The sequence below is a fragment of the Schistocerca gregaria genome, chromosome 10, assembly GCF_023897955.1.
Source record: "Schistocerca gregaria isolate iqSchGreg1 chromosome 10, iqSchGreg1.2, whole genome shotgun sequence".
NCBI classification, from domain to species: domain Eukaryota; kingdom Metazoa; phylum Arthropoda; class Insecta; order Orthoptera; family Acrididae; genus Schistocerca; species Schistocerca gregaria.
The window spans coordinates 65,055,443-65,068,661 of record NC_064929.1 but is presented as its reverse complement, the minus strand read 5'-3'; the positions used below and the strand labels follow the sequence as shown (position 1 = coordinate 65,068,661).

The window sequence follows — 13,219 nt, the reverse complement described above, 5'->3', positions numbered from 1 at the left end:
TACATTCCATTACACGTGTGCACGCAGCTTCCTCGAGAAGGCAGTGAAGAAGGACGGTGTTCGCCTACAGGATGTGCAGACCGTCTTCAGCAGCGTCATCTCCAGTCCTCAAGGCGCACAGTTTGCACTGAGCTACCTGAAGCAGCACAATGACGAGGTCAAAGCAGTGTGAGTACCTGCAACGTCAATATTGTTTCCAATTTCCATCCAAGTAAGATATCACATGTTATGAGGGTAAGTCAGGAATTGGTAAAAGTAAAGTTCCACACTCTGGCCCTATTCGGACCAATCGGCCCCTCTGCCAATGGCGTCACTGAATGTGGTATGTAGGGGCGTCTAGTCAGCACACCACTGTCCCGGTCATTGTTGGGTTTCTCGACTTTGGAACCACGATATTCAGTCGGATAGTTCCTCAGTTGGCCTCACTAGGCTGAGTACACTCCATTGTTGAGGTCTTCAGTTGGAAGACTGGTTTTAATACAGGTTTCCATGCTACTCTATCTTGTACAAGCCTCTTCATCTCCAAATAACTACTGCAACCGATATGCTCCTGACTCTGCTGACTGTATTCATCTCTTGGTTCTTCCACTACGATGTTTTCCTCCCCCCACTTCCCTCCTGTATGAAATTTGTGATTTCAGAATGTGTCCTATCAACGACTCCCTTCTGTTAGTCAAGTAGTGCCACAAATTTCTTTTCACACCATTTTTCTTCAGTGCCTCCTCAAGAATTACCCAGTCTACCCACCCAATCTTCAGCATCCTTCTGTAGCAGCACATTTCAAAAGCATCTATTACCGAGCGAGGTGGCGCATTGGCTAGAACACTGAACTCACATTCGGGAGGACTATGGTTCAATCCTGGGTCCAGCCATCCTGATTCAGGTTTTCCGTGATTTCCCTAAATCGCTCCAGGCAAATGCCAGGATGGTTCCCTTGAAAGAGCATGGCCGACTGTCTTCCCCGACCTTCCCTAATCCGATGAGACCGATGACCTCGCAGTCTGGCCTCCTCCCCCAAAAACAATAACAAAAGCTTCTATTCTCTTTGTGCCTGAACTTTTTATAGTCTACATGCCATTTCCATACAAGGCTGCACTCCAGATGTGTTACCTATACTGCTGTGCTAGTATAATGACTAGCACATCTAACTAGCAACAAAGGAGCCCCAGATTCGAGTCTCAGGGGTGGCACAAATTTTAATTAATTTCTTCACTTTCCATCACTATCATTGATGAAGCTGAGACTCATATGTCTCAAGGAAAATTCAAATATATCAGATCTATTGATCAATACCAGAGAGGAAAGTTACTACTCACCATATAGCGGAGATGCTGAGTCGTGATAAGCACAATGAAAAGATTCACCCAATTGTAGCTTTAAACCATTAAGGCCTTTGTCAGCAGTAGACACCCACCCACACACACACACACTCACGCAAACGCAACTTGCACACATGTCTGCAGTCTTAGAGAACTGAATCTACAATGCGAGCAGCAGCACCAGTGCATGATGGGAATGGCGACTGGGTGGGATTCAGGAGGAGGCTGGGGCGGGGAGGGGTAGGGATAGTATGGTGGGAGTGGCGGACAGTGAAGTGCTGCAGTTTAGACGGAGGGCAGGAGAGAAGGTGCAGAGGGGGTAAGTAACAGAACTAAAAAGAAATTAAAAGACTGGGTGTGGCGGTGAAATGACGGCTGTGTAATGCTGGAATGGGAACAGGGAGGGGGCTGGATGGGTGAAGGTTGAGGCCAGGAGGGTTGTGGGAACGCAGGATGTATTGCAGTTCCCACCTGTGCAATTCTGAAAAGCTGGTGTTGGTGGGAAGCATCCGTATGGCACAGGCTATGAAGCAATCATTGAGATGAGGAATATCACATTTGCTAGCATGTTCAGCAACAGGGTGGTCCACTTGCCTTTTGGCCACAGTTTGTTGGTGGCCATTCATGCAGACAGACAGCTTGTTGGTTGTCATGCTTACATAGAATGCAGCACAGTGGTTTGTAGCTTAGCCTATAGATCACATGACTGGTTTCACAGTTAGCCCTGCCTTTGATGGGATAGGTGATGTTAGTGACCGAACTGGAGTAGGTGGTGGTAGAAGGATGTATGGGACAGGTCTCGCATCTAGGTCTATTACAGGGGTATGAGCCATGAAGTAAGGGATTGGGAGCAGGGGTTGTTTAAGGGTGGACAAGTATACTGTGTAGGTTTGGTGGACGATGGAATACCATGGTAGGAGGGGTGGGATGGATAATGGGCAGGACATTTCTCATTTGAGGGCACGACGAGAGATAATCGAACCCTGGCAGAGAATGTAATTCAGCTGCCCCACTGCCAGATGGTACTGAGTTATGAGGGGAATGCTCCTCTGTGACCAGACTGTGGGGCTTTTGGAGGTGGTGGGAGACTGTAAAGATAAGGGACAGGAGATTTGTTTTTGTGCAAGGATGGGAGGATAATTATGGTCAGTGAAGGCTTCAGTGGGTATATTTCCAGAGGGACTGCTTGTCGTAGGAGGTGCAATGACTACGGGTGGCTAGGCTGTATGGAAGGGACTTCTTGGTATGGAATGGGTGGCAGCTGTCGTAGTGGAGGTATTGCTGGTGGTTAGTAAGTTTGATAAGGATGGAGGTACTGATGTAGCCATGTCTGAGGTGGAGGTCAATATCTAGGAAGGTGGCTTGTTGGGTTCAGTAGGACCAGGTGAAGCAAATGGGGGAGTAGTTGTTGAGGTTCTGGAGGAATGTGAATAAGGTGTCCTCACCTTCAATCCAGATAGCAAAGATGTCATCAATGAATATGATCCAGGTGACGGGTTTAGGATTCTGGGTTTTTAAGAAGGATTCCTCTAGATAGCCCATGAATAGGTATTGTTACACTCCATCCTGGATTTTCCATTGTTAGATCTATAGATCATTTATGTATGAGGTATAGGCAGGCTTTCCCCATTACATCCAGAGCTGGGGTGCAATTCCAGTACTGGAGAGCCTCGGCAGTATTGATGATTTAGTAATGGAAAAATGCACTGAAGACAGGAATTGAAGTTTGCGTAGGGAGGGCATTGGACTAGGGTCGTCCGTGCAACTGTGTTACGTATACTGCTGCAGTGATGTAATGGCTAGCATACATGCGCAGTACGCAAGGAGACCTGGGTTTGAGCTGCAGCTGTGGCACAAATTTTAATTCATATCTTCAGCTTCTATCATTATCCAGACAAATACCTTCAGAAATGAGTGCCCAACACTTAAATCTACAACCTTTGTCAATAAGGCGAATGAAGTCGGAACGGTCGATCAGGCAACACTGGCGACTCGTAACGCTGCACCTGCGTGGCGGCCTTTGTTGACAGCCTGCCCCCACCGCAGTTCAGTTGAGCATCGTGTGTGTTCTGTGTTAGACCTGTTGGACGAAGTGCTTGTTTAGTTCGTTGGTTCTGAACTGAGAACAGGACAATGAACGACCAAGGGATCAATTTAAAGTTTTGTTTTAAGCTTGGCAATACAAGTGTGCAGTGCTTGTACATGTTTATAGGTATCAAGCACTGTCCATGAAGTGTGTGTACGAGTGGTTAGCCCGTTTTCGAGGAGGCTGGGAAAGTGTTTCTGACAATCCCTGTAGCAGACGACTGACGACCGCTGTCTGTGACGAAAACATTGAGGTAGTGAGAATATTAATCACGAACGACCGTCTGTTAACTGTGCACATGATAGTGGATGAACTGCACACGAACCATGAATCCGAGCGACAAATTCCTATTCAGGAGTTACAGAAGAGGAAAATGTGTTGTCGTCTTGTGCCACTCAGAAGCAGGCACATTTAGAGGCTTCACTGGATTTTGTCGACACGGTGGTTGCAACACCCAATTTCTTCAACCATGTTGTCACTGGGGATGAAACCTGGTGTCTCTGGCACAACCTTGAAATGAAATGGCAAAGCATGAAATGGCGTTCTCCGACATCACCTCACCGGATATAGGTCAGAGCCGAAAACTCACGCATCAAAACGATGCCCATCACCTTTTTCGACAGTCAAGGCATTATCCACAAGAAATTTCCTCCTGAGGGTCGACGTTGAACGCTACGAGGTACTTTGAAATTTTGACCAGTTTCATGCAACGTTTATGCAGGGTACGACCTCAGTACACAGAACAAGGTTCCTGGGTTTTTGTCCACAGCAACGCTCAACCACACACAGCCAATATCGTGGACATGTATTGCAAAGCTCAGTGGTACATAGTTGTGGGAGGTGACTATTTCGAAGGACAGGAAAGTAACTGCAGTTCATACTTCATCTATGTTACAGGACTATTCATCAAACTTCATTGTCAAAAGTTGTATATATGATGTTAACAAGTTGCTCTTCAGAAAAGCTTTTCTTCCTATTGCCAGCGTACGTTTTCTGTACTTTATACCTGGTCCATCACCAGTTAGTTTGTTGCACAAACAGCCAAACTCATCTGCTGCGTTTAGGTCTCGTTTCCTAATCCACTACCCTCAGCAGCACCTGATTTTATTCGGCTACTTTTTTTTTTTAATTTTTGTTCGTGTTCAATTTTTGTCCTCCTTTCAAGGCATTGTCCATTCCGTTCAACTGCACTTCCGAGACTTCCCACCGAGGAAAAGTCCCCAGCTTAACAAGTTGTATCCTACTGGCCATTAAAATTCGTACATCGACAAGAAATTCAGATGATAAACGGGTATTCATTGGACAAATATATTATACTAGAACTGACATGTGATTACATTTTCACGCAATTTGGGTGCATAGATCCTGACAAATCAGTATGCAGAACAACTACCTCTGGCCTTAATAACGGCCTTGATACGCCTGGGCATTGAGTCAAACAGAGCTTGCATGGCGTGTACAGATACTTCTGCCCATGCAACTTTAACACGATACCACAGTTTATCAAGAGTAGTGACTGGCGTATTGTGACAAGCCAGTAGCTCGGCCACCATCGACCACACGTTTCCAGTTGGTGAGAGGTCTGGAGAATGTGCTGGCCAGGGCAGCAGTCGAACATTTTCTGTATCCAGAAAGGACCGTACAGGACATACAACGTGCGGTTGTGCATCATCCTGCTGAAATGTAGGGTATCGCAGGGGTCGAATGAAGGGTAGAGCCACGAGTTGTAACACATCTAAAATAAAACGTCCACTGTTCAAAGTGCCGTCAATGCGAACAAGAGGTGACCGAGACATTGTAACCAATGGCACCCCAAACCATCACGCTGGGTGGTACGCCAGTATGGCAATGACAAACACATGCTTCCAATGTGCGTTCACCGCGATGTCGCCAAACACGGATGCGACCATCGTGATGCGGTAATCAGAACCTGGATTCATCCGAAAAAATGACTTTTGCCATTCGTGCACCCAGTTTCGTCGTTGAGCACACCATCGCAGGCGCTCCTGTCTGTTATGCAGCGTCAAGGGTAACCGCAGCCACGGTCTCCGAGCTGATAGTCCATGCTGCTGCAAACGCCGTGGAACTGTTCGTGCAGATGGTTGTTGTCTTGCAAACGTCCCCATCTGTTGACTCAGGTATCGAGACGTGGCTGCACGATCCGTTACAGCTGTGCGGATAAGATGCCTGTCATCTCGACTGCTAGTGATACGAGGCCGTTGGGATCCTGCACGGCGTTCTGTATTACCCTATTGAACCCACCGATTCCATATTCTGCTGACAGTCATTGGATCTCAACCAACGCGAGCAGCAATGTCACGATACGATAAACCGCAATCGCGATAGGCTACAATCCGACTTATATCAAAGTCGGAAACGTGATGGTACGCTTTTATCCTCCTTACACGAGGCATCACAACAACGTTTCACCAGGCAACGCCGGTCAGCTGTATGAGAAATTGATTGGAAACTTTCCTCATGTCAGCACGTTGTAGGTGTCGCCACCGGCGCCAATCTTATGTGAATGCTCTGAAAAGCCACTCACTTGCACATCACAGCATCTTCTTCCTGTCGGTTAAATTTTGCGTCTGTAGCACGTCATCTTCGTGGTGTAACAATTTTAATTACCAGTAGTGTATATTGAGCGCTGGCGAACGACCATGCCGTTGTCGTTAAGTAGTCAAGGTGTTGGACAAACAGCGGACGAGCTGGGTTAGAAACTCCCTCGTGTTGGTTATATTTATTTTCATTTTTTTCACTGCTTTATTAACTGCCCATTCGGTCATTGAAATGTTTATTCTCTCTCTCTCTTTCTCACTACTCTGGGCAGTTGTCATACTATACATTGGTTATAGAATATGAGTCATGTGGTAAGCATACATTACTGTCGCAAGTAAACATGTGGACTAGTGAGACCACGGAAGGTCTCACATAGATACACTCCTCGAAATTGAAATAAGAACACCGTGAATTCATTGTCCCAGGAAGGGGAAACTTTATTGACACATTCCTGGGGTCAGATACATCACATGATCACACTGACAGAACCACAGGCACATAGACACAGGCAACAGAGCGTGCACAATGTCGGCACTAGTACAGTGTATATCCACCTTTCGCAGCAATGAAGGCTGCTATTCTCCCATGGAGACGATCGTAGAGATGCTGGATGTAGTTCTGTGGAACGGCTTGCCATGCCATTTCCACCTGGCGCCTCAGTTGGACCAGCGTTCGTGCTGGACGTGCAGACCGCGTGAGACGACGCTTCATCCAGTCCCAAACATGCTCAATGGGGGACAGATCCGGAGATCTTGCTGGCCAGGGTAGTTGATTTACACCTTCTAGAGCACGTTGGGTCGCACGGGATACATGCGGACGTGCATTGTCCTGTTGGAACAGCAAGTTCCCTTGCCGGTCTAGGAATGGTAGAACGATGGGTTCGATAATGGTTTGGATGTACCGTGCACTATTCAGTGTCCCCTCGACGATCACCAGAGGTGTACGGCCAGTGTAGGAGATCGCTCCCCACACCATGATGCCGAGTGTTGGCCCTGTGTGCCTCGGTCATATGCAGTCCTGATTGTGGCACTCACCTGCACGGCGCCAAACACGCATACGACCATCATTGGCACCAAGGCAGAAGCGACTCTCATCGCTGAAGACGACACGTCTCCATTCGTCCCTCCATTCACGCCTGTCGCGACACCACTGGAGGCGGGCTGCACGATGTTGGTTCATGAGTGGAAGACGGCCTAACGGTGTGCGGGACCTTAGCCCAGCTTCATGGAGACGGTTGCGAATGGTCCTCGCCGATACCCCAGGAGCAACAGTGTCCCTAATTTGCTGGGAAGTGGCGGTGCGGTCCTCTAAGGCACTGCGTAGGATCCTACGGTCTTGGCGTGCATCCGTGCGTCGCTGCGGTCCGGTCCCAGGTCGACGGGCACGTGCACCTTCCGCCGACCACTGGCGACAACATCGATGTACTGTGGAGGCCTCACGCCCCACGTGTTGAGCAATTCGGCGGTACGTCGACCCGGCCTCCCGCATGCCCACTATACGCCCTCGCTCAAAGTCCGTCAACTGCACATACGGTTCACGTCCACGCTGTCGCGGCATGCTACCAGTGTTAAAGACTGCGATGGAGCTCCGTATGCCACGGCAAACTGGCTGACACTGACGGCGGCGGTGCACAAATGCTGCGCAGCTAGCGCCATTCGACGGCCAACACCGCGGTTCCTGGTGTGTCCGCTGTGCCGTGCGTGTGATCATTGCTTGTACAGCCCTCTCGCAGTGTCCAGAGCAAGTATGGTGGATCTGACACACCGGTGTCAATGTGTTCTTTTTTCCATTTCCAGGAGTGTATATCACAGAAATGAAAACAACAAATAAAGGGTGAGAACTATGTTACAAGAAACGACTTCAAGAGTCTGAATTTCCAAAATGGAATGCAGCTTCAAAAATATTAAATACGTATGTTTGACACAGCACAGACTGTGATTGTGAAACTGTTGCATTCATTTATTGCAGATTATGTGACAAACTATTACGTTATTCATCATACAAACACCTAATTGGACAAGAAGGCATATCTCACTCACTTACCAGGGGTACAAATTTTGTGTGTCGGTAAGAGATTCTAAACATATAACACACGTACTGCTACTAATGCCATGTATGCAGGATTCGGTTGACTTGTTGCCTTGTCATCAAACATTGCTGTTCCCATTTGAAAGCCAGTTCCTTTCAGCTGCTAACTGCCTTCCTTACAGGTCACTGTTGAAAATGTATGCTACACTACAACGCAGGCACAGATTTGAATACAGCAAGCAAAAAAAAAAAAAATTGTTTGCAGAGCAATTGAGGTTTGAATGCGGCTTGCCCACTTGGCAGTCCAACACTGTGACCACTTAACCATGACACCAGTGCTCTCTCAGATACCTCTGTATTGGACTTCCCATCCTTAGACTAGAACTACTGACGGCCTTGGGACAACCAGTCCTGACAAAACTCTACCAGCTGGTGAGCAAGATGTATGAGACAGGCGAAATACCCTCAGACTTCAAGAAGAATATAATAATTCCAATCCCAAAGAAAGCAGGTGCTGACAGATGTGAAAATTACCGAACTATCAGTTTAATAAGCCACGGATGCAAAATACTAACGCGAATTCTTTACAGACGAATGGAAAAACTGGTAGATGCAGACCTCGGGGAGGATCAGTTTGGATTCCGTCGAAATGTTGGAACACGTGAGGCAATACTGACCTTACGACTTATTTTAGAGGAAAGATTGAGAAAGGGCAAACCTACGTTTCTAGCATTTGTAGACTTAGAGAAAGCTTTTGACAATGTTGACTGGAATACTCTCTTTCAAATTCTGAAGGTAGCAGGGGTAAAATACAGGGAGCGAAAGGCTATTTACAATTTGTACAGAAACCAGATGGCAGTTATAAGGGTCGAGGGACAAGAAAGGGAAGCAGTGGTTGGGAAGGGAGTGAGACAGGGCTGTAGCCTCTCCCCGATGTTATTCAATCTTTATATTGAGCAAGCAGTAAAGGAAACAAAAGAAAAATTTGGAGTAGGTATTAAAATTCATGGAGACGAAGTAAAAACTTTGAGGTTCGCCGATGACATTGTAATTCTGTCAGAGACAGCAAAGGACTTGGAAGAGCAGTTGAACGGAATGGACAGCGTCTTGAAAGGAGGATATAAGATGAACATTAACAAAAGCAAAACGAGGATAATGGAATGTAGTCAAATTAAATCGGGTGATGCTGAGGGAATTAGATTAGGAAATGAGACACTTAAAGTAGTAAAGGAGTTTTGCTATTTAGGAAGTAAAATAACTGATGATGGTCGAAGTAGAGAGGATATAAAATGTAGACTGGCAATGGCAAGGAAAGCGTTTCTGAAGAAGAGAAATTTGTTAACATCGAATATAGATTTATGTATCAGGAAGTCGTTTCTGAAAGTATTTGTTTGGAGTGTAGCCATGTATGGAAGTGAAACATGGACGATAACTAGTTTGGACAAGAAGAGAATAGAAGCTTTCGAAATGTGGTGCTACAGAAGAATACTGAAGATAAGGTGGATAGATCACGTAACTAATGAGGAGGTATTGAATAGGATTGGGGAGAAGAGAAGTTTGTGGCACAACTTGACTAGAAGAAGGGATCGGTTGGTAGGACATGTTTTGAGGCATCAAGGGATCACAAATTTAGCATTGGAGGGCAGCGTGGAGGGTAAAAATCGTAGAGGGAGACCGAGAGATGAGTACACTAAGCAGATTCAGAAGGATGTAGGTTGCAGTAGGTACTGGGAGATGAAGCAGCTTGCACAGGATAGAGTAGCATGGAGAGCTGCATCAAACCAGTCTCAGGACTGAAGACAACAACAACAACAATCCTTAGACTGTTCACACTTTCTATTTTGCTTTTTTTTCACAGTTCAGTACACCTTCCTGATTTCACATTTGCTCAGAGTTCATCTTTCGGTGGGCTCTCCACTCAGTTCTCTTACCACTAAATCTGCGGGGGGGATGCAACGGGGAGTTTCCCTTGTAAGCGTATTATCCACTGCTGTTATGTGAGAGGGTAGATTTTCTGCTAACTTGTGCTAAGACTCTACATTTGTGGATACTATCTGATGCAGTGGTACTGTACAATGTTTACAGTAATCTCATACATTTGGGTAACACATAGATAAATCTTAATCGACTTGCACATGTATAAAAAGGTTGGGCTATGAATGCTGTTATGCACAAATATTTATTTTATTGATGACAATGTATCTCCTACCAGTCTGGGCATAATACACAGCAGTGTTTGTGTTATTGATCTGAAGACGGCTAGCTGTTTTAACCAAAACTAGCTATCAACATTTTTAACAGCTTATCTATAACATTAATAAGTAAAATATGACGTATTTCAGTTGCTTTCATTTAAAGCCAGTGCAACGCTCAAATGTTATTGATTCCTACATAAAGATGTCCTTAAAATTATATTAAAGATTGTGAATGTTTACATTTTCAAGGATCGCTTATGCCGCTTTACAGTTACTTCTAGATACTTCTATAGTATAAATTTTCACTGGACTAAAGTGTGATCCTTCATTAATCATGGTTGTGGTAACTGGTCTGCAGCATACCCTAGGTCTAGGTTAGGTTGTGAGTTGAAGAAGCAAATCGAATGCGAATGCCAACTCATTATATTTAAATACACTTTGTTATCCTTAAAATTTTTCGTCGTAAAAACTAAAACTACAATGAAAAATCAGAAAACTTATATTACATAAGGGGCAGTATTTTGATCTATATGATGTACATATATCCAGTGCTTTTTTTCTAAAAAAGAGTTTGAGGATACTCCGACATTGGATATAATGCAGTGAAAATTACTTATTACTAAAGCATGGGGTACCACCTGTGCTTTTAGTCATGAGTTTATCAACAATGCGAACTGGCTGCCAGCGATTCAGTTGTAGAGAACCGTTGCTGCAGCTTTGCAATGATGATACAGTCAATGACATCGCTTTTCCCACCAAAATCTGCACTGGTATCGTTCGTATTGCGAAAAAATGAAATATAAAATTTACGTCCATGAAATAAATCTTTGGCACTCTTCCAAGTTCTCATAATCGTAAAAAAATTACTTTGTCGACGAAAAAGTTTAGGGGTACGCAACCCCCAGCGTTTCCCCAGAAAAGCAGCACTGCATATATCTTACATAAACTATGAAAAATGTGTTATGTAAAGGATTTCTGTCTTTCCTGATCTGAAACTACTAAACTTACTGAACTGGAATATGTGTACACAAAATATCAATCTGTATATCTGTATGTCATTCAGTTGCTTTAAATGGTATTGAACAATGATTAATGCGTGTGGAAGTAAGGAATAAATTGAAAATATAGGCCAACAAAATAAAAGCAAAATGTATCAAATATGCAAGTAAACACAGGTCTCACATAATTCATTGCCAGCTCATATTTGGATCTAGTTTTCCATTATGTAGCTGTCCTAACATGCCAATTATGTACTAAACACCCAGAGTCAGTGTATTTGTTTCTTTTCTAATTTCATATGATCAAGATTTAGATTTCCCTAAATTGCTTAAGTCAAACGCTGAGATTCTTTCCCTAATCTGAGATTGTACTCTGTCTTTATTGACATCATTAACAATGGGACATGAAACACTATTGTTTCATCCTTTCTCTTATAATGTAAAGTATTTCCTGTGCTGACAGTTTTCTCAGAGCTGCAATCAATGTTTTCAGAAAGTGCACCACTCAGTGTTAGGACTGCATAACTGCTATTGTTGTTACACATCTGCCTACATTATTTGGTATTAATTTTGTTTCAGACTGGAAGAAATCGAGAAGACATCAAGTGTGGTGAACAGCATGGCTCAGTGGTTGCCAGCAAATCAGAGAGCAGAGGTGAGAATTATTCTGTATAAGCATGCTGCTGTGGCTCACAATTCCATTTATTTGTAACAGACCGGATATTCACTGAATACAATTTTCACTTTATTTCCTGTGGAGAATAATGAGCACAAATTTCAACAGAAAGGCAACTGTGCAAGCTAGACATATTGCCCTACAGCACGACTTAACAGACTGTGTGTGTTCTCCTGAACACTGGTGTTCCATGGGAAATGAATAAGTGCTCCACAAAAAACTATTAACAACAAGGCCCTCTTTTGTGTGTTTGACTGTATTAATTCTCCTTCTTCTTCTTTTTTATGTTATCAAATGTTAAGACTTTAAGTTCAAGTAATCACTGAATAAAATAAGTTTTTTTCTCATTTTTTGTTGTTGTTGTTAACACTCAGCATAAAGAAGGTGCCAGGATTTTCAAAGTGTTCCATTAGAGGAAACGTTTGCGAATCGCTGCCCTACAGGAACACAGGGACCATATAGTGAACAAAATGATGTTATTATATTTCAGATTGTGTGACCTGAAACCGAGAAATTAAAAATAACTGCCCTTTAAACTATATATTCTCACAAAATTCATGATTGTGTGCATTAGGATCCACACAAAAATTTCATTTCTCATGCTCAGTCCGCAACTTCCCACTGTAAAAGAGAACTGTATCTAACAGCAAAAGTGAGTACTGACCCCGAAATTGTTCAATATTATAAAAACTATTATGCGGTACTAAGAAAAGTTATTAAAAAGTCCAGAAGCATGTGAATCATGTCTGAGATCAGTAACTCTGATAATAAAATTAAAGTAATTTGGAATATTATTGAAAGGGAAACAGGGCAACCAAGAGCACAGGAAGACTTTAGTGCCATAAAACTGAATGACAAGTGTACTAACAAACAATCAGAAATATTTTCAATAATCATTTTTTAAATGTTGTGGAGAAAATAGGATCTAGATCTTCACTAGAAGAGGCAAGGCTTCTAATAGAAGAGGCAATACCTGTGCTGATTGAAACAGCAGTATTTCCACCAACCCTGTGAAATCAGTAAAATAATAAACTCACTGAAAAGTAAAAGCTCTTATGGAATTGATGGCATTTCGAGCAAGATACTTAAAGCTTGTTCCCCACAGATAAGTAGGATTCTCAGCCACGTATGTAATAGCTCTTTGGGGCAGGGTGTTTTCCCCGATAGACTGAAATATGCTATTGTAAAACCATGGCATAAAAAGGGGGATATGTCGGATGTCAACAACTATCGCCCAATCGCTCTTTTGACAGCTCTATCAAAAATTTTTGAGAAAGTAATGTATTCAAGAGTAGCCTCCCATATTTGTAAAAATAAAGTACTAACAAAATGTCAGTTTGGTTTTCAGAAAGGCTTTT

The 13,219-nt window shown here is 43.8% G+C and overlaps 1 protein-coding gene across 1 annotated transcript in view; it reads left to right on the top strand.

Moving 5' to 3' along the window:
* The window catches only part of LOC126293582 (aminopeptidase N-like), a 217,492-nt gene that overhangs the window by 189,522 nt on the left and 14,751 nt on the right, over positions 1-13,219 (top strand). Inside the window, exons 15-16 of the mRNA XM_049986857.1 lie at positions 28-168; positions 11,765-11,840. Of these exons, the coding sequence (XP_049842814.1) occupies positions 28-168; positions 11,765-11,840 (217 nt within the window). The remainder of the gene's footprint in view (positions 1-27; positions 169-11,764; positions 11,841-13,219) is intronic.